General features: G+C 42.0%; 1 protein-coding gene across 3 annotated transcripts in view; it reads right to left on the bottom strand.

The window, feature by feature from the left end:
- The window catches only part of cast (calpastatin), a 204,764-nt gene extending 184,242 nt beyond the window's left edge, over window positions 1-20,522 (bottom strand). For 2 of the 3 annotated variants that reach the window (XM_060836848.1, XM_060836856.1), the window contains exon 1: window positions 20,209-20,522. In XM_060836848.1, the coding sequence (XP_060692831.1) occupies window positions 20,209-20,250 (42 nt within the window). In that variant the 5' untranslated portion in view covers window positions 20,251-20,522. Of the gene's footprint in view, window positions 1-19,728; window positions 19,950-20,208 lie in introns of those variants that run through there. The other variant, XM_060836866.1, reaches the window with a different exon arrangement.
- Window positions 20,523-20,788: the final 266 nt, after the last annotated feature.

The raw sequence follows: 20,788 nt of genomic DNA, 5'->3' as shown, positions 1-20,788 counted from the left end.
ACTGGTAGGATTACAGAATAATAGATGAATACGGATATTGAAGTTCTAGTCAAGAATAAAAAGGAATTATATATTAGGTATTGACAACTGCATTCAAATGAATCTCTTAATCAGTATAAACAGTGTATGGGCATTCTTAAGAGGAAGATCAAGAAGACCAACAGGGGATAAGAGATAATCTTGTCTGCCAAGGCTAAAGATAATCCAAAGAGATTCTACTGCAAGAGAACAACTAAAGAGAGAGTAGGACCCCTTAAAAATCAAAAAGGTCTCCTTTATGTTGAACCTCAGGAAATGTTAGAGATAATAAATATTTTGCATCAGTTTTTACTATGGAGAAAGAAATGGAGGCTTCATAGAATTCCTACAGTGTGGAAACAGGCCATCCAAACAAGTCCACACCAACCCTCTGAAGAGCACCCCTCCCTGACTCATCTATCAACCCTATCCCTATAACCCTGCATTTCCCATGGCTAATCCACCTAACCTGCACATCCCTGGACACTACAGCATGGCCAATCCACCTAACCAGCACATCCTTAGACTGTGGGAGGAAATCAAAGTATCCCAAGGAAACCCATACAGACACAGGGAGAATGTGCAAACTCCACACAAACACTTTTCTGAGATTGGAATTGAACCCAGATCCGTGGTGCTGTGAGGCAGAAGAGCTAACCACTGGTCCACTGTGCTGCCCCTGGAGGTCTGTAAATATTCTGCATGGATGATCAGTCGGAATCATGCATGCATTAGCAATAAAAAAGTCTTTAATTAAAAAAGTTATGTCTCTTGATATGCCAAGTTGACTTGTACGGTGGTTTTAGATTCTTGATAACATCATCCCAAGTCAGGCAGCAAGTGTAACTATATTTTTATTATTTTTGTATTAAGTATGATATCATACACCAATATTGATGGAATGCAAAGTGGCTCGTCTTTTAATATTAAACTCTTAATGTTCTTGTTTATAGCGCACACTATAATTCACTAAATGAAGTCACAATTCCATTTGAGGAAAAATTAAAGAATTTTTTAAACATTTTTTAAACAGAGCTTCTGTTCTGTGACACAGTGTCTCTGAGCAATTCCCTCAAAATTGGCAAACTAGTGCAAGGATTGCACAGTTTTTAGAGCACAAATTACATTCAGTAGAATTTGGGGTTTCCATTTGTTTTTTTTTAAAAAAAGTATGGCCATGCCTCCAGATCACATTGTTCTGATTGTAATAATTGCACTTCTATGCAAACCTTCCACCATTATTTTGGTGCAAGGATACAAATGGACATGTTTTGAAATCTTTAAATTTTTACTTCAACTAAAACTAGAATACACCAGTAGTTGTAATTCTACTACTGACAAAGAGTTGTAATTGTTAATAACTGGTTACTATGACATGACCTTTTTTGTTACAAAGGGTCAAATGGCCTTTGTGCTTTGTAACAATTCTGTGAACTTTAAGTTATTATTAATCAAACTGCCTATGTATATTTTACCGATCTATAATATATTTAGGAAGATGTGTTGAAGTAAAAATTTATTTCAGAGTGCATTCTAAAATGTACTCTGATTGCACTGGCTCTAGGCAGATCTTATATTCAATGATAATGGAATAGGTTTGCCAGAAACTGTGCTGTGAGTTAGGTGGGAAAGGAAAACGCTTCAACCTGTGCAGATTCGGTCCAATTTCTGATCGCACCCACAGAATAAACTCTACCTGTAACCAGTAAAGTAGAAAGCAGTTAGAACCAGAATCATTTTTGGTTCATCTGATGTTTTCCTCTGAAAAACCACACCAGATATCAAAAAGAGCTGGGGCTAAATTAGACAATGGATAGTTGAGCATGAACTGGAGGTTAGAGAACTCAGGGAAATAAATATTGATATTTTGAAAACAGTTCACATTACAGGAGATACTGGAGGTCCTAGTAAATATAAAGGTGAATAAATATAGAGGGCCTAATCTAGTGTATCTCAGGACGTTGTGGGAATTAAGAGAGGAAATTGTGGGGACTCTTGCAGAAAAAATTGTATCATTTATAATTACTGAAATGGTGGATGGTGGAAGAATGGCTAATATTGTGCCTTTGTTTAAGAAAGAATGCAAGGAAAAGCCTGAGAACTATAGATCTGTGAGTCTGACTTTGGTGGTAGGTTGTTGGAGGTGATTCTGAAAGATAAGATTTATATGCATTTGGAGACACAAGGAATGGTTAAGGATAGTCCACATGGTTGTGTGCAAAGGGTTCAGGTACACTGTTCTTTGAAGTTTACATCACATGTAGACAAAGTGGTTAAGAAGGCATTTAGCACTCTTGCCAATATTGCTCAGACTTTGGAGTTTAGGAGTTGGGATGACATGATGAGATTGTACAGGATGTTGGTGAGGCCTCTTCTGGAGTACGGTGTTCAGTTCTGATCACTCTGTTACAGGAAGGAATTATTATGCTAGAGATGATTCAGAAAGGATTTACCAGGAGGTTGTCCAAAATGGAGGGTTTGAGTTACAGGGAGAGGTTGGATAGAATGGGACTATTTTCATTGGAGTGTAGAAGATTAAGGGGTGACCTAAAGAAAGGTTTATAAAATCACGAGGGGCATGCAGAAAGTAAATAGCCGAAGTCTTTTCCCTCAGGTGGGGGATTTCCCTAGGTAGGGGACATATTCTTAAGGTGAGAGGAAAAAGATGTTTAAAAACACAAGGGGCAATTTTTTACAAAAAGCGTGGTTCAAGTGTGGAATGAACTTCAAGAAGAAGTGGTGCATGCAGGTACAGTTACAATTTTTATAAGATATTTGGATAAGTACATGAATAAGAAATGTTTGGAAGGACTAGTTTAGTTTGGGATTACAGTCAGCATGGACTGGTTGGACGGAAGGGGCTTTTTGCATGCTGTGTAATTATGTGACTTGCTAACAGGGTTCAGTCTAAATTTTTGAATTTTGTAACCTGATCTTGTCAGCAAGTGTCAAAGATAAAGTGAAGAACACAAACAGAAAGTTGTTCCAACTGCCTTATATGTTCATGGTAGAGATTTCAGATTCACAGCCATTAAGGTGGGAAGTAATGACAAGAGTTTTGTACACCTTGATCTGTTGGGACAGTCTAACGCTACAGTCATTTAGTACACTGGTCAAAACCTTCCAAATACCTTGCTGACATCTCTTTATCAAGCATTGGAGGTAACTATTCCAAGCTATTTAAAGATTTCAACACTCATCAGGTTTGTATCATTGTCACAGATAGCTGGCTGGATAGTGTTGAACTGAAAATGTGTTGCTGGTTAAAGCGCAGCAGGTCAGGCAGCATCCAAGGAACAGGAAATTCGACGTTTCGGGCATAAGCTCTTCATCAGGAATGATGAAGGGCTTATGCCCAAAACGTCGAATTTCCTATTCCTTGGATGCTGCCTGACCTGCTGCGCTTTAACCAGCAATATATTTTCAGCTCTGATCTCCAGCATCTGCAGACCTCACTTTTTCCTTGAATAGTGTTGAATTTGGCAAAGGATAGTGCAGAATCTCAATCTTTCCAAGACTAATGGTCAATGCTTCGAGGTTTGAAGCCTCAGAATGATCTGTAAATCTCTAATTTTGTGAGTAATTTGGGCATGAACATCAGAAGGTCCTGGATGAGTTTCACAGAAATGTTTCTTTTTGATATCATAGCTCATATGTGAGTTATCAAGACAATACCAGAGCTATACTTTTCTGTTCAAGATCCTTCACAATCTAAGGTCACAGTTGAAGAGCAAGTTAAAGAACATTGCAGCTCAAACAAAGCCCTGGTTTACTCCATTCCACATGTCAAACGGAGCTGATATTTCACCATCTAAAAGAAATTAGCCTACCATTCCATCCTGAAACATGCCCTTGTCAATTTGTTTTTGGTAACTATGTTGTTCTGGGATTGTCCAGAGAGCCATCCTACTGATTGTGTCAAAGGGCTTTGCAACAAAAACAAAGGGCCATGTTCTCCTGGAGGCATTTTCTCTTTACCCAAAGCTTGTCCACAGTAATGCAATCTGGGTGAAAAGCACACTGAGTCACAATGATAAGTCTGTTCAGGATGATGTGAGCAAAGACCTTCCCTGCCACAGACTGAAGAGAGATAATACTTTCGTTTCAACACTCGGCTTTGCTGCCTTTGTTTTTGTAAACAGCAACCAGCATGACTTAGAGATTCTATGTAAAAACAAGTACATGAAAATATAATGATGCATCAGGCAGTTGTTAATGGAATTTATGGTTGTCTTCCCTTCTCTGCCAATATGAAAGCCATAATTGCATGAGAGGCTTGGGGAAAAGGACAGGAAGGGTGGCAATGTACTAAATACTGCCTCTGTCTAAGTATCAAAGAACAGACAGCATGTTATAGGATAGTGAGCGAATCTCCAATGAGCCAACTAAGTAAAAGTAGAAGGGTTCACAGCAGGGAGTGTTTAAGGATAAATGAGGATTTCACTTCTAAGCAGAAAATAAATATGTTGCCCAGCTGCATTTTAGCTTGACAGCAGATTTCTGAAACAAACACATACAACATCACCAAAATATTTTTGACTTTTTGCAAGGATATAAATATATCTTTTTAAAACTGAAAACACTTAAACAGCAGCTCAGGAAAGATAAATTAGAAAAGTCTTTCTGGGGGAATCTGTCAGAGATCTGCCAGCAACGTTAATTCCCAAAACTTGGTGGCAGCCAGGAGGCAGCAGTATAAATCAATCCCACACATATTCCTAATGAATACTGTGGAACAACGCCTCTGCCAACACCAGAATTTTATAAAGCAGGCAACACCCGCTGAGTGGAGAAAGAGCGTGGCTATTTATAAAGGAGCAAGTATTGCTGCTTCAAAGGCCATTGGTATACCTGATATGACCTGACGGCAGAACTAACCTCATTGAATTTTCTCCATGCTAGTGTTTATGGGATGCATATGACATCAGTGAATATCCTGGCCTCCCAGCAGCCATCTCTCCTTGGCTGTATCTCTTTCTACCTCTCAGTCAAGTGTAGTACTGTCACATCGGTCAGAATAAAGAATTGAGTTTCTCTTTCAGTATTTTGCATAAACCTGTCTGACAGGATTCTGATATGAGTTGCATTTCCACTGAATAGAATTCCTTCCTTCCAATAAATGTCATGGGATTAAGACCATGCTCTGAGAGTGATGCTAATTAGATCTTCAATTGGGGATATCCTTCTCGATTTCCTGCTCTCCCCATTTTTTTTCTTTTTGGAACTGATAAACTCCCCTTCTCTTTCAACAATCTCAGGGACCTGATCAAGTGGTAAGACATTACATACAGCTTGATGTGATAGACGTCCTATCTTGGGTCTTGGATGAAGGAGAGGTGGTTATATAGAGATAATGTAATTGGGCTAATAATCAAAAGCTGAAAAATGTGTTGCTGGAAAAGCACAGCAGGTCAGGCAGCATCCAAGGAGCAGGAGAATCGACATTTCGGGTATGAGCCCTTCTTCAGGAATGAGGAAGGTGTGCCAAGCAGGCTAAGATAAAAGGTAGGGAGGAGGGACTGGGGGGAGGGGCGTTGGGAATGCGATACGTGGAAGGAGGTTAAGGTGAGGGTGATAGGCTGGAGAGGGGGTGGGGGCGGAGAGGTCGGGAAGAAGATTGCAGGTCAAAAAGGCGGTGTTGAGTCCGAGGGTTGGGACTGAGATAAGTTGGGGAGAGGGGAAATGAGGAAGCTGGAGAAATCTACAGTCATCCCTTGTGGTTGGAGGGTTCCTAGGCGGAAGATGAGGCGCTCTTCCTCCAGGTGTCGTGTTGCCATGGTCTGGCGATGGAGGAGGCCAAGGACCTGCATGTCCTTGGCGGAGTGGGAGAGGAGTTAAAGTGTTCAGCCACGGGGTGGTTGGGTTGGTTGGTGCGGATGTCCCAGAGGTGTTCTCTGAAACGTTCCGCAAGTAGGCGGCCTGTCTCCCCAAAGTAGAGGAGGCCACATCGTGTGCAGCGGATGCAGTAAATGATGTGTGTGGAGGTGCAGGTGAATTTCTGATGGATATAAAAGGATCTCTTGGGGCCTTGCAGGGAAGTGAGGGGGGAGGTGTGGGTGCAAGTTTTGTGTTTCTTGCGGTTGCAGGGGAAGGTGCCGGGAGTGGAGGTTGGGTTGGTGTGGAGTGTGGACCTGACAAGGGAGTCACGGAGGGAGTGGTCTTTCCGGAACGCTGGTAGGGGAGGGGAGGGAAATATATCTTTGGTGGTGTGGTCTGTTTGGAGATGGCGAAAATGATAAAGGATGATACGATGTATCTGGAGGTTGGTGGGGTGGGAGGTGAGGACCAGTGGGGTTCTGTCCTGGTGGCGATTGGAGGGGCGGGGTTCAAGGCGGAGGATCAGGAAGTGGAGGAGATGGGGTGGAGAGCATCGTCAACCATGTCTGAGTGGAAATTGTGGTCTTTGAAGAAGGAGGCCATCTAGGTTGTTCGGTATTGGAATGGGTCCTCCTGGGAGCAGATGCGGCGAAGGCGAAGGAATTGGGAATATGGAATGGTGTTTTTACTGGGGGCAGGGTGGGAGGTGGTGTAATCTAGGTAGCTGTGGGAGTCGGTAGGTTTATAGTAAATGTCCGTGTTGACTCAGTCGCCCGAGATAGAAATGGAGAGGTCTAGGAATGGGAAGGAGGAGTCTGAGACGGTCCAGGTAAATTTGAGGTCGGGGTGGAAGTTATTAGTAAAGTGGATGAACTGTTCAACCTCCTCGTGGGAGCACGAGGTAGCACCGATACAGTCATCGATGTAGCGGAGGAAAAGGTGGGGGGTGAGGTCCCCCTCCCACTCTTCAAAGGACATGCAGGTCCTTGGCCTCCTCCATCGCCAGACCATGACACCTGGAGGAAGAGCACCTCATCTTCCGCCTAGGAACCCTCCAACCACAAGGGATGAATGCAGATTTCTCCAGCTTCCTCATTTCCCCTCCCCCACCTTATCTTAGTCCCAACCCTCGGACTCAGCACCGCCTTCTTGACCTGCAATCTTCTTCCCGACCTCTCCGCCCCCACCCCCTCTCCGGCCTATCACCCTCACCTTAACCTCCTTCCACCTATCGCATTCCTAACACCCCCCACCCCCCAAGTCCCTCCTCCCTACCTTTCATCTTAGCCTGCTTGGCACACCTTCCTCATTCCTGAAGAAGGGCTTATGCCCGAAATGTCGATTCTCCTGGTCCTTGGATGCTGCCTGACCTGCTGTGCTTTTCCAGCAACACATTTTTCAGCTCTGATCTGCAGCATCTGCAGTCCTCACTTTCTCCTAATAATCCAAACTAATGCTCTGGAGATAGAGGTTCAAATCCCACAATAGCAGATGGTACAACTTAAATTCAATTAATTGCAGTCTTGTGTCATTGTGATAGTGTCCCTATCTCTCTGTCATTCGTCCCACCTGCTATAGAAGCATGTCACAACATAACCAAGCAGATTATTTTAAAAGAAAATTTAGCCATCAGACAGAGGTGGCAATTATGTAAAGACTTCTCAGATCCTCCTTTATAAATGGCCCATCTCTGCAATTACCCCCTGGCAAAGATCAGCTTCTACCACCTCCAAAACATTGTGCCTGTGCCTGACAGTCTTAGATTATAAGGCGGAGGACAAATTCCTCCTCATCTTCTATCTCATGAAGGGCCAAAAAGAAAATCCACTTGACATTGCTCCAATTGGCTCAGACAAGGAGACAGAAATACACTCTCATGAAAATAGAAACAGATGAATGCTTATCTCAAATTTAGAAGAGAACTGAGCATAAATCCCACAGGGGATGGTGGCTTGGTGGTAATGTCATCAGAATAGTCTCCAGAGACTCAGGTTACTGATCCGACAGCACAAGTTTAAACCCCTTAACAATAGCTGGGTGAATTAATTAAAAGTCTGGAATTAAAGGTAATCTCAATGGTGGATGGGAACAATTCGATTGTTTTAAAAATCTATCTGGTTCTTTATTGTCCTTTAGTGAAAGGAAACTCCCATCCTTACCTGGTCTGGATGGGATGCAACACTAGAAACAGAGCAATGTGGTTGCCTCATAACTGTCCTCTGAAATGACCTAGCAAAACCGATGCAGAAATGACAAAAGCAATAAAACCACATGGTCCACCTGCCACCAGTAATGAAAACAGCGTATCATTTCCAGTCAACCTGGGAAAGTTCTCCTGACTAACAGCTGTCAGTTTGTGCCAACATCAGGACGGTTGTCCTACAGAACACTCAAGCATTCGACATACTCCCTGAATCATAATTGGCAATGCCTCAGCCTTGTCCACCATCAAACTGGCAATGATCAGTTCTGTTGAACAGACCCATCAGAGGTAATGTCACAGTAGGACACAGTTGGGAAGCAGTGGCCCTGACAATGCTCAACGATGACACCAGGCTCCATGAAATCTAATGACATTAGCTCAAACATGGGCAAGGAAATCAAAGAAAGTTACTCGCGATTATATAATCCTCAGTCCCAGAATGTCGTTGCAGGAGTTCCTCAGGGTACTAATTCTACCTATGAATCTTTGCTCCATCATGTCAGCAGTGGGGATATTCATTGGTGATTTCATGGTGTTTTGTACCATTTACATAACTTCAGGTGCTGAAACAGTCTGTCCGTGCATGCAGCAAGACCTGGAAAGCATTCAGGTTTAAGACTGATAAATGGCAGATATTATTTACGCCACACATGCCAGACAATGCTGATCGCCAACAACAGCAAGTGTAGTCATGTTCCCATGACATTGATTGGTATTACCATTGTTTAATCCATCACCATCAATGTGCTGGGGATTACTATCGACCAGAAACTTAACTGGACGTGCCATGCAAATACTATGTTCATAAAAACAGGTCAGAGGCTGAAAATTACGCAGCGAGTAACTAATTTCCTGACTCTCCAAAGCTTTAATACTATCTACAGGGCACAAGTCAGGAATGTGATGGAATATTCCCCACTTGCATGAATAAGCCCAGCTCTTAAAAAAAAACACTAGAGCAGCTTGACAGCACCCAAGATAAAGCAGTAGGCTTGATTGGCATTCCATTCATCGAATTAAATAATTACACCTTCTGACAACATGCATAGTGCAGTTTGAACCACCTAAAGAATGCACTGCAACAACTTCACGAGGCTGTTTCAAAAGCACCTTCCAAATCTGCAATCTCTCAAAGAACAAGTTTAAAGTGAGGAGTTTAAATTAATTTGGCAGAGGGACAGAACACACAATGGAGGTACAACAGGGAATGATTCATGGCCAAATTTTTAAGTAGAAATCAATCAGATTAGAAGGCAGTCCCATTACAGAGAGAGAGACAACTTGAGGTGGTTTAACCTAAGAAGAGAGGTTGGAAAGGAGTGTCCTTCGTGGTAACCTCAGCCAGTGCGGGAATTGAACTCATGATGTTGGTATTGCTCTGCATCACAAACAAGCCATCCAACAAATAACAGGGCTGGATAGTATTTAGATGAATGCAAACAATCTTCCATGTAAGGCAGAGGAGTCCAGGTGTTGATTAACACTTGGGGATATGATGTCATTGCTCTCAAGGAGACATGTTTGAGGGAGGGCAGGACTGACAGCTCAATATTCCAGAGTGTGGAATCTTCAGGCAAGGCAGGGAGGCTGCAAAGAAATAGATGGTGTAACAATATTGTTCAACTGCTGCAATAAGGAGCAATAATATCTGAGACAGCTCCTCAATTGAGATCTTGTGAGAAGATAAAAACAAAAGTGAGGGTACGGCAATCAAATTAGGGAGGAGATAAAAGAAAATATGCGGGTAAATCTCAGAGAAGTGTAAAAATAATGGTGGAGTAATAGAGGATTTCAACTTCCTGAATACTAACTAGTATAGATGGAGAGTGAAAGGCTTAGATGAGATGGAATTCTTGAACGTACCCAGGAGAGCTGTTCAAGTTAGTACATTTAACACTGTGTGTGTGTGTGTGTGTGTGTGTGTGTGTGTGTGTGTGTTGGTGTTGAGAGAGGAGTAAGTTGCTGCGTTTGGTGTAATTTTATGGAAGCAAGCAGGAAAGTGGCAGACATGTCAATGGAGGAGCAGTTTAGTGAGATTGACCATTACTCAGTAGGATTTAAGGTAATCATGGAAAAGGACAAAGAAGGACCAGAAATAAAGTAATGCATTGAGGCAGGTCAATATAGATTTGGTAAAACAAGATTTGGCCAAAGTTCTTTGGAAGCAGCTACTTGTAAGAGAAGTTATGTTGTGGCATTAGGATTCATTCGAAGAGGAGATAGAGAGAATGCAGGACCAACAGGTTCTCATAGAAGTCTCAAAAAACTGGAGGCCCTAGAGGCAGACAGAATGTGCAGAGGGTTGGTCAAAACCAACCTGAAGAAAATACAAAGATGAAGCATGAGAAACACGGGCAGGAAAAGTAAAGGAAAATCCAAAGATACTTTAACTGGATTAAGTTCAAGACGATGACCTGAGAAAGACTAGGGGTTAAGAACTAACATGACCAACTGTACATGGAGATGGATGACGTTGTTGTGGTTTTAAATGAGTGCTTTGCATCTGTATTCACGATAGCAAAGAATGATCTGGGAATAGAAATCAGAGAGGATTATGATACTTGAACAAATTAGCATTGAGATGGAAAAGATATTTGCAGGTTTGGCAGGCTTGAAAATTGGATAAATCCCCAGACTCAGATGAGATGTATCCCAGGCTGCTGTGGGAGGCAAGGGAGCAGATTGCAGGGGGCCTGCTGTGATCTTCAAATCCTCACTAGCTTCAGTAGAAATGCCAGTGGTCTGAAAGATAACTAATGTGGTACCATTTTCAAAAATGGTGGTGGGCATGAATCGTGAAACTACAGGACAGTAATTCTAACAGCAGTAAAAGGAAGCTTCTATAAAATATTCTGAGGAACAGAGTTAATCTCCACCCAGAGTGTAAATCAAGGACAGTCAGCATGGTGTTCTCAGGAGGAGATCATGTCTGGCAGGTTTGATTGAGTTTTTCAAGGAGGTAACTAGGTGCGTGGATGAAGGTAATGCAGTTGATATTGCCTACTTTGTCTTTGGTAAGGCATCTCATGGGACACTGGCCAAGATGGTAAGATAGAATCCAGGCCAATTTGGCAAATTGTTTCTAAAACTGGCTTTGTGGCATGAAGCAGAAAGGGATATTCGAAAGGTATTTCTGTGACTGTGTCCAGTGGCATGCTACAAGAATCAATACTGGATCCTTTGTGGTTTGTTGTCTATATTAATGACCTAGACACGAATGTAGAATGTATGATTTGTAAGTTTGCAGATGACATGGAAATGCCTGTATGGTAAATAGTGAGGAGGAAAGCCTTAGACTACAAGACAATCTAGATGGACTGCTCAGACGGACAGAACAGTGGCAACTGAAATTTACTCTCAAATGGTGAATTGATCCATTTTAGACTAACTTGGCAAAGGAATACACAGTCAAGTGGCAAGACATGTGGCAGCATAGTGGCTCAGTGGTTAGCACAGCTGCCTCACAGCGCCAGTGACTTGGGCTCAATTCCAGTCTAGGGTGACTGTCTGTGTGGAATTGGCATATTCGCCTGTGTCTGCATGGATTTCCTCCGGGTGCTCTGGTTCCCTCTCACAATCCAAAAGATGAGCAGGTCAAGTGAATTGGCCAAGCTAAATTGCCCATAGTGTTCAGGGATGTGTAGGTTCGATGCATTAGTCAAGGGCAAATATAGGGTAGAGAAATGGGTCAGGGTGGGTTACTCTTCAGAGGGTCGGTATGGACTTGTTGGGCCGAAGGGCCTGTTTTCACACTATAGGTATTCTAGTTCTATAACGACCTTAGGAAGTACAGAAGATCAGAGTGACCTTGATGTGTGCATCCATAAATCTTTGAAGGCAACAGAACAAGTAGGTAAGGTGATTAAGAAGTTCTAAAGGATATGTGCCTTTATTAATCAAAGTACTAAATACAAGAGCAAGGTAGGGTTTCCTTGGGCTGGAGTGTTTCAGCTATGAAAAGAGATGAGACAGGATGGCGTTGTTTTCCTTACTTTCAGGGAAGACATGGGGGTTGCAATTTGAGGTACAAAATTATGAGAAGTGTAGTGGTGAAGGGGTCAATAACCAGAGGGCATAGTTTAAGCTATGGGGCAGGAAGTTTAAGAAAGATTTTATTCATCCAGAGTTGATAGGTACCTGGAACTCTCTGCATGAAATAATGGTGGCACAGATCGAACTGTAATGATATTTAGATCAACATTTATGGTCAGTAAGTTTGCAGATGACACCAAAACTGGAGATACAATGGACAGTGAAGAAGGTTACCTCAGAGTACAATGGGATTTTGATCAGATGGGCCAAAGGGTCAAGGAGTGGCAGATGGAGTTTGATTTAGATAAATGTGAGGTGATCCATTTGGAAAGGCAAATCAGAGCAGGGTTTATACACTTAATGGTAAGGACCGAGGAAGTGTTACTGAACAAAGAAACATTGGAGTGCAAGTACATTGTTCCTTGCAAATGGAGTCACAGGTAGATAGGATAAAGAATAAGGCATTTATATATAAAACAATGATGAGCATGGGTAGGCAAGGTCTTTTCCCCGGGATGGGGGAGTCCAAAACTAGAGGGCATAGGTTTAAGGTGAGAGGGGAAAGGTATAAAGGGGACCTAATGGGGCAACTTTGTCTTGCAGAGGGTGGTATGTGTATGGAATGAGCTGCCAGAGGAAGTGGTGGAGTTACTACAACTGCAACATTTAAAAGGCATCTAGATGGGTATACGAATAAGAAGTGTTTAGAGGGAGATGGGCCAAATGCTGGCAAATGTGACTAGATTTATACAGGATATCTGGTTGGCTTAGTTGAGTTAGACCAAAAGGTCTGTCTGCTGTACATCTCTATGTCTCTATAACTCTATAACATTTAAAACACCATTGCATACAAGCTACCAAAATACAGTACAGGAAAATGGAACTGGAGTGGATGGATGCATGATGACTGATATGAACACAAACATGTTATGCTATTAAAGCACAAGAGTGAGGAAGGTGGAAGAAAAATTGCCTCATGAGAAAAACATTACTCCCAATTCCAGTCTTATTTTACCTGACCTCTACGCATTTATTTTCAGAAGTCAATGGTACATTATGTAACAAAAACAGACTCAACCTGAAATCTTCTCCACATATGTTCCAATCACCTTTTGGTATCTCAAGCATTTTCTGTTTATGCTTCATATTTCCAGCACTGTCCTTTTTTACCTGTTTTATTATTGGGGAGTCAATCCTAGTCATTATTTCCACTCCTGAAATTGGCGGTGTTTAAGACAAATATAATGCATTTACCACCAAACAAACCAAGTATCAGCTAATTCAACAAGGATTTGTGATCTTCTTGGTGATATATGGATCAACGTCAGTACAAGCATAACGTGTAAAAAATAGGGAAGTCTTGTTACAGGACATTGTAGAGAAAATTTAGTGTAGGTGTAGGTTTAGACTCCTTATTTATGTACAGAGGAACCTCGATTATTCAAATATCAGATTATCCAGCAAAATTGCAAGGTCTTGATAATCGGCGAAACTATGTAATCTGGCATTTGATTATCCAGAATTCGATTAACCGAACGAACCAGACCCCGCCCGTGTCTTTCAGCTCTCTAATTAAAGTGGAGGTGAAGAGGAATTTCATCTCTCAGACAGGGCAAACTGGAGGAAGACCACTCCATCTTCTGCCTCGGAAGCTTACAACCATATGGCCTTAATGTAAGAGTTCATCAGTTTCTAAACTTCCCCAACCCTCCTATCCATCGAGCCCTCCCTCCCTACCCCACCTCCTTGACCTGACCTAACATGTCCATCTTCTTTCCCACCTATCCGCTCCACCCTTCGCACTGACCAATCACATTCACCTCCAACCTGAAATATACTCTCCTGTTCCTCTAATGTTGGCTGACCTACAGTGTTTTTTCCAGCTCCACACTTTATTGACTCTGACTTTGCAGCATCTGCACTCCTCACTATCTGCAAATCATTGATGCTTCAGCCTTGTGATATATTTTTGCTGAAGTACACTTAAAAGATTCTGAAAACATAGCCATTGAAAATTATGCTAGTTTCCTTGTTTTTAATGAGAATCAATTACTATCTTTGGAAATGTGTCTCAATAGCAATAATCATTGTGAAAAGTAAGTTTAGCAGTTACTAAACACAAGAAGAAACAATAACGTAATACATATGCACACTGAAATAAGTCCAAAAGATCAAAGGAAAAAGGTATACAGATCAGTCTGTAGTGAACAGTAAATAGTGGAATTTTGACAGTTGAGCACTTGGAAATTCTTGGATTTGCAGGTTAGCTAAAATTCTTTTGTCCATTTCACTGACTGGCTTCCAGCACTCAGAGCAAGTAACTCCTTTACTTGTGAAGTAGATGATTCTGGATGGTATTTTGACTGTTACTTTTACAGCATACCACCTCCTACTAGTGTACACACGAACCAAGGTTGAAACTCACTTTTAAACTGTCTCTGGTGAATTCTCAAAAGGGGGAAGAAAGTTAACATGTCTTGCAACCAGACTGATGTCACAGTTCTCATTATGAACACAGTCTGAGAAATTCACAGGAGATGACAGTTCATTTTTAGGGCATTTCTCACTTAGAAGCTTCCTTGATGTTTTCAGATGTGACATTCCAAGTTTCTTCTCCAGGTAGCCACTGCATTTACATTGACAGTTATCTTTCGGCTGTATCTCATCTTAGAAAATAAATTCCTGCAATACAAAGTTCAAAGTGTCTATAGATGATCCAAGGTTAGGATCTGTGGTAATGGCAAGTCCTGCATCCATTTTTGAGTTTAGGTTCTTCAATATTTGATATTGTTGGTTTTTTAAAAAATGTATTAGATAAGGAGCATGGCGGGGGGCGGGGGGGGGGGGGAATGTTAATGTGGATGTTGCGTAAAGAGTCTGGGCACAAGGAGGAAAGAAGAGGGCAGACATTTGGAAAGAGATTAGTTAGCTAAAAAAATTAGAAAGAATAAAAGAAACTTCACAGCCAATCTAATAGAAATGTGACATACCTCTGTCCAAAATGTAAGTATGTTGCACCTTTAAAACAACAAAATCAACAATGCACTATTGCACATACCAGAGTTATAGCCAAATTCAAAAATCAACACCTAACCTTTGGTCAAAAAGTATTAATTTTAAATACATTGTATGTGTACGTCAACCATAGTAATAATATGGTTAACTGCTGATTTGGGAATGGGAGTTGAGCTATATCAATGGAAATATCACACAACTGGAATTGTATTAATAATTCAAAAAGAAAGCTTTGAGTTCAGAATGACAACAAGGAACATGAGGGGAAAAAAACAATGGAATGGTTGCATGGAAACCTGCAACACTCAATATTTTCATTATTAATTTTCATGGGTCATATTGTCTGGCATCTGACAACATTTTCAGGAAATAGCTTCCATTTTTATATTGGTGTCTCTTGAGTCCCTTGAATGATTCTAGAGGGAAGGGGCATCTCTGGTATCAGGGAAAGTATGCAGTGTGTTGACCCTGCTTACTTCAGCTTTCAATGTTATATCATAAGCCTCCTGTCCAGGTGCCACCCTCTCTAGCTCAGCCATCTCCACTAACCCACCATCCTTCCCTGTTTACTGTCGCCCTAACCCTGGTTCCCTCTCGACTTTTCTAAAAGGGAGGCAGGCATCTTGTCTTCTGCTTACTTGTTCACGTAAAGCAGCTAGATTTTTGTTACATTCATTTTTCCTTTTCTTCCTCTTAAAAAGTAGTGTTGTTGTCCCCCTTTATCCCTGTTCAATGTTTCCAGGAACCCAGACATTGATACCAATTTTATGAAAATGATTAAAGGTTCATACCATTTTATAATGTTTTGTGTGTAAAAGTCAATCTCCTACTGTTTGCATACAAAACTGATCTACAAATTGAATTTGGTCATCATAAAGAATTATTCTTGTATGTTCTGTATACTGTCAATGTAAACTATTTAATGTAAAGTACCATTTGCTTATAAGACCAAACACTGTATGAACAGATTCAGCCCATCAAGACTGCTCTGCCATTCAATGAGATGATGAATTCTCAATTCTATTTTCCTTCCTTTTCCCCATAACCTTTGATTCCTTTACTGACTAAAAATCTATCCATCTCAGCATTAGATATACTTAATGACTTAGCTTCAAGAGATTACTGTGGTGAGGAATTCCCCAGACTGACTGTCCTCAGAGAAAAAAGTCCTTTCCACTTGTGTTAAATGGGCAACCCACACTCTCTTCCATAATGTGAAACGCCTCTCCTTTATGTCAGAGTAATCCTTCGATGTGGAAATCTGTTTACTAGAGCCTTAGAAAAAAAACCAACATTAAAACTTAGCTCCATTAGTTGCACAGCTCAGTATTGCTGTGACCAAGACTTCGAAGTGTGTGGAAGGTGCAGGACACAATACCAGTGATCTTGCCAAAGCCCTGTTGCTTATAGAGACGGTGTTTTTTTTTGACCTTCTTGTACCACTGCAGTTCATGCAGTGGAAGTGCTGCCCTAATGCGGTTAAGATGGTATAAATGGATTTTCAGGTGGGAAACTCAATAATTGGAACACCAAACTTTGACATTGTGTTGCTTGATTTTTGTGGGAATTTTGGCAGCAAGACGATTTCCCTTCTATGTTGCTCACACCATTGTTATCCCAGGTGTTCCCTCGGCCCAGTGTGGCATCCCCTGGCCTGGCATAGTGATTTCCCAATGGCCCAGCATGATCATCTCTCAGCCTGGTGTAGTGGTCTGCTGGAGGTATGTAGAGGTCTCTCGGCTTGGCATGGTCTCAGCATGGACTTCTGGTCTCAAGGTAATTCCAGAGCGATCTCCCGGCCTCATGAGCACTGAGGTGAAGCCTGGCATAGTCTGCAGTCAAATCCTGATGCGACTGGAGGCTAGGTGCCAGCATCGACTGGGTTGGAAGATCATTGCTCGGAACTTCTTTCTCTTTCTCCATTTTTAAGTTTATTCCTAAAATTTGCAATGCTGGACTTTTTACTTCTCTACTTTTCTAAGAACTGTGACCGAAGAAGCTGTACCTAGGGACATTTGTACCTAAGGTGGCACCATAAGCAGCAACTTGTACACTTTTCTGTCTACTAATTTGAGCACGTAAGACAATAAAGCTAATTCAATCCAATAAATACTTTTTTGCCACTGAGCACTGAAATCCTGCAAAAGTTGCACAATTTCAGAATGTTATAGTGCTGCAAATAATACAACAGAAGAAAAAGCCAATACTTCCATAGTTGCTGGTTACACAACAAATCTTGTTTCTAGCAAACTATCATCTCATGACAAAATAAAGACAAGTTCTGACGCTAAAAGCATTGCTAGAACCATTTCAAATCATCAATTTCTCTGGGAATTGTTAATAGCTAGTCCAGAATAAAGAGTTGTCTAAGGAGTGAAAAATTGTGAATGAAGGACAGGAGTAACTGGAGCAATCACTCAATAAATGGAGAGCACAGTCAGGGAGCCAGAACAATTACCCAAGCCTGGACCTGAAACAAACCTCAAGCTGAAACACACATTCTCCAGGGAACCTTCCCATTATCTGACAACTGGGAGCTATAATGTTCAGAACTAAAGACCCACAAAGGAGACATTTAGGCCAGAAAATGGCAGGGTCAGTTTTAGAAAACAATTTTGTCTCATGTGTAATACCTGCACAGTATGTGCAAATATACCTTAACCTTTCTATGTGTTTGCATTTTAATTAATGAGATGAAATATTTCAGTGTTGATTGGTGAATACATTTAACAAAGACAACTTCTTCATTCATCATTAAATAGTTAGAAGGCAATCTTGATTTAACACTCAAAAGTTAGCATATCTCTGACAGGACAGCATTCCCTTTGAATCACATAGATGTGCTGACTCTAGTCTCAAATGGGGCTTGATTATCCTAAGTTTATGACAGGTAAATGTATTTGCACTGATTCTAGGATGTGACTCTAGGAATATACACCTAAAGACTTTTTTTTAGTCATAATGGTTTCAAATACATCACAAGCCATTAATGTAAATTCAAACTGAAAATACTTTAAACTTCAGCTTTATCTAAGTCACTGACTTAGTAACACTTAATTCACTATGTTTTGCAGACAGTTCTATTAACTAAAATACTGCACTGCCTCAAAATGTATATAACCAGTAAAGGATGCCTTAAGTATCTCTCCTGCACTTCAAGGCAAATGTACCATAATTCAAGCGCTGCTAACCATGTGGCCAGGGAACAGAACGGAAGAAAGACTCCATCTGTACGTCTTTGACTAGAACTAACTCACTTCACTAGGTAGGAATTCTAGACACCAAGTTCCAGCACCTTATGCGTGTCTTGCACAAATCTTGCCTTTCATCGCACATCCTAAAGGATTAAACTGTTTCAGAAAGCAGATATGGCTTTCTTGTCCCTCTGCTCCTTCCAAAGCACTATGGCCTAGACTTTTCAAGACAATGTGTGAGATCTACAGTTAGAGAAGTGGTGGGAAACTCCCAGAAGTTCAGGTTGGGAAAGCCTGATAAAATGAAGTATTCTTCAGGCATTTAACAGCCTGCTGTCATGCCTTCCCACAAGGGTCAACAATTGTGGATTCCTGACATTGGCTGGTAACTCAGCAGTTTGGCACTCAGAAGCTTACAGCCTATCATTGGCATCAGCACAAGCAGACCCAGGATCACAGAGGGATCGCAGGTCAGTGGAGGCAAGATGGGGGTCTCAGGGGAGGAGTCAGGGAAGTGGATGGTCACAGATTATTGAAAGGAGTAGCTTCTAGGCGATAATGGGTATCAATTTTGTCAACAAGGAGCTTAATTGTCATCCCACTGGTGGTAGGCAGGAATCATGTTTCTCCCCACTACTGACAGACTGATACAGAGCTCTCCCACAAGTAACTGGACCCAGCCACTATGTCCTGGATTATATGTAGCCCCATATTGCATCCATCTCATCATAAAAGGTTGACACTTTGTTGTCCTTTAAGTAAAGAAATCTATCATCCTTATCCAGATATTATGTGGCTTCAATTTCAAATTAACGGTTGACTCATGAATGCCCTCTGAAGTGGGCTAGCAAACTGCTGATATCAACTCCACCAGCTTGCAGAATAACTAAGGAATGACCACAGTTATCAGACACACGCAGAGAATGTGATATATATATATATAAAGTATTTGCCACCATTAGTGCAGTAATAGATGACAACTAAAACGGGTCTTGATCTCCAAAACCCTCTGGTCATATCTGAGGGTACGAATATTTGTCCCAGGGAACAAAGTTCCACTTTTAATCATGGCCATGGGAAACGCACTGAGCAATGATCGACTGGAACTGCTCTCTATCTGACTTCCTACATGCAACAGTGACATAACTTTGCGGAAGTGTTTAGCAAAGGATTTTAACGACCCGACATCGAAACCAAACTCTTGCGGCACCGTTGGTATGACGAGGTTGAAAGTGACCTCGTACCGCCGAGCTCCCCCGGAGACCCGGGGCTGGGGCTGGGTCTGCTCATGCTCAGACAGGCAGCCGCAGTGCTCCAGCCCGCCTGTATATCACCCTAAAACACCCCACCCCCACACACACACACCCAGTGGCAGAAATGTCCCAACCGTGCGGAACCATTCCTCTCCCAGCCCCCACTGATATTGAACACTCTCTCCACCAGGGTTACCTGGAAACAGGAGAAACGGCTTCCTGCTCGCTGTAGGTCAGTGTTGGTCTGTGCAGCGGGCAGTTCAGGGAAGACATCCGCAATGTAACAGAATGGGCGTTCCAGCCAGCAAGGGTGTAACTGTACTGCCCAAAGCTGAAGCAGGGCAGGGCTGGGCGAGGGGAGCGGGGGGGGAAGCCTTCTTGACACCTCATGGAATAAGTGATGTCAACTGTCCCATGAACTCTCCCTGAATGCCGATGGATGTTTTCAATCAAGACTCTGCGCCTTGTGGCGGATTTCCTCCCAGTCGAATTACAGGACGGCGAGAAAATGTGCAAACTTCGCAAATGTGCGAGCGATCAGTTCCAGCGGAAAACAAAACTCTAACAGCGGCGGCGGGCGATGCCAGAAAAGGGCATCCCTCGTTTCAACCGCGGCTCTTGCTATTCCAGCCCCAAGCTTTCCTCACTGGAAGAGCCTGCTCCCACCCTGTTTTACCTTTTTGGGTTCTTTAGCTTTCCTTTTGTTCGGCTGCGACATGGTTCAGGCCGTGTTGTCAGGACTCGATGTTGTCTCGGAGGAAACTGCTTTCTCGCAAAGCCGAACCCAGACGAACTTCTGTCAGCCTTAAACCCCAGACGCTGGCTCTTTTCCGTCCAAACTTGTTGTAGTCAGTTCCAGTTTAGGGCGTATCCTTTTTCAATCCCTCTGATTTTTTTTCTCTCTCTGTTTAGGAACACCCTCTGCCACAGGTTAAACTAGATCTAGCGGCATTTCACTTATAGTCCAATCATCACATTTCTGGTCCTGTGATGATAGATTATCCACACTTATATGCACAAGCAGTGTTCATCATATATAAATGCATCATTAACAATGTGTTACTATAACAGTTACTGAACATTCTGGACATACAGTCCTTCAAACAGACTTGTTTAGTCCCCAGATGATTATTTTCTTTCCCTTTCCTCTCTAGCGCCAAAGTGATTCTGGCCAAAATGGGAAATCAATCATGGCCATGAAATCCTACCCACTACTTAATGGAATTGTTTGTACAATAGTTACTGGATGACTACAC

Source organism: Hemiscyllium ocellatum, chromosome 2 (assembly GCF_020745735.1).
Source record: "Hemiscyllium ocellatum isolate sHemOce1 chromosome 2, sHemOce1.pat.X.cur, whole genome shotgun sequence".
Classification (NCBI taxonomy): Eukaryota; Metazoa; Chordata; class Chondrichthyes; order Orectolobiformes; family Hemiscylliidae; genus Hemiscyllium; species Hemiscyllium ocellatum.
This window is presented reverse-complemented; position numbering and strand designations above follow the sequence as displayed.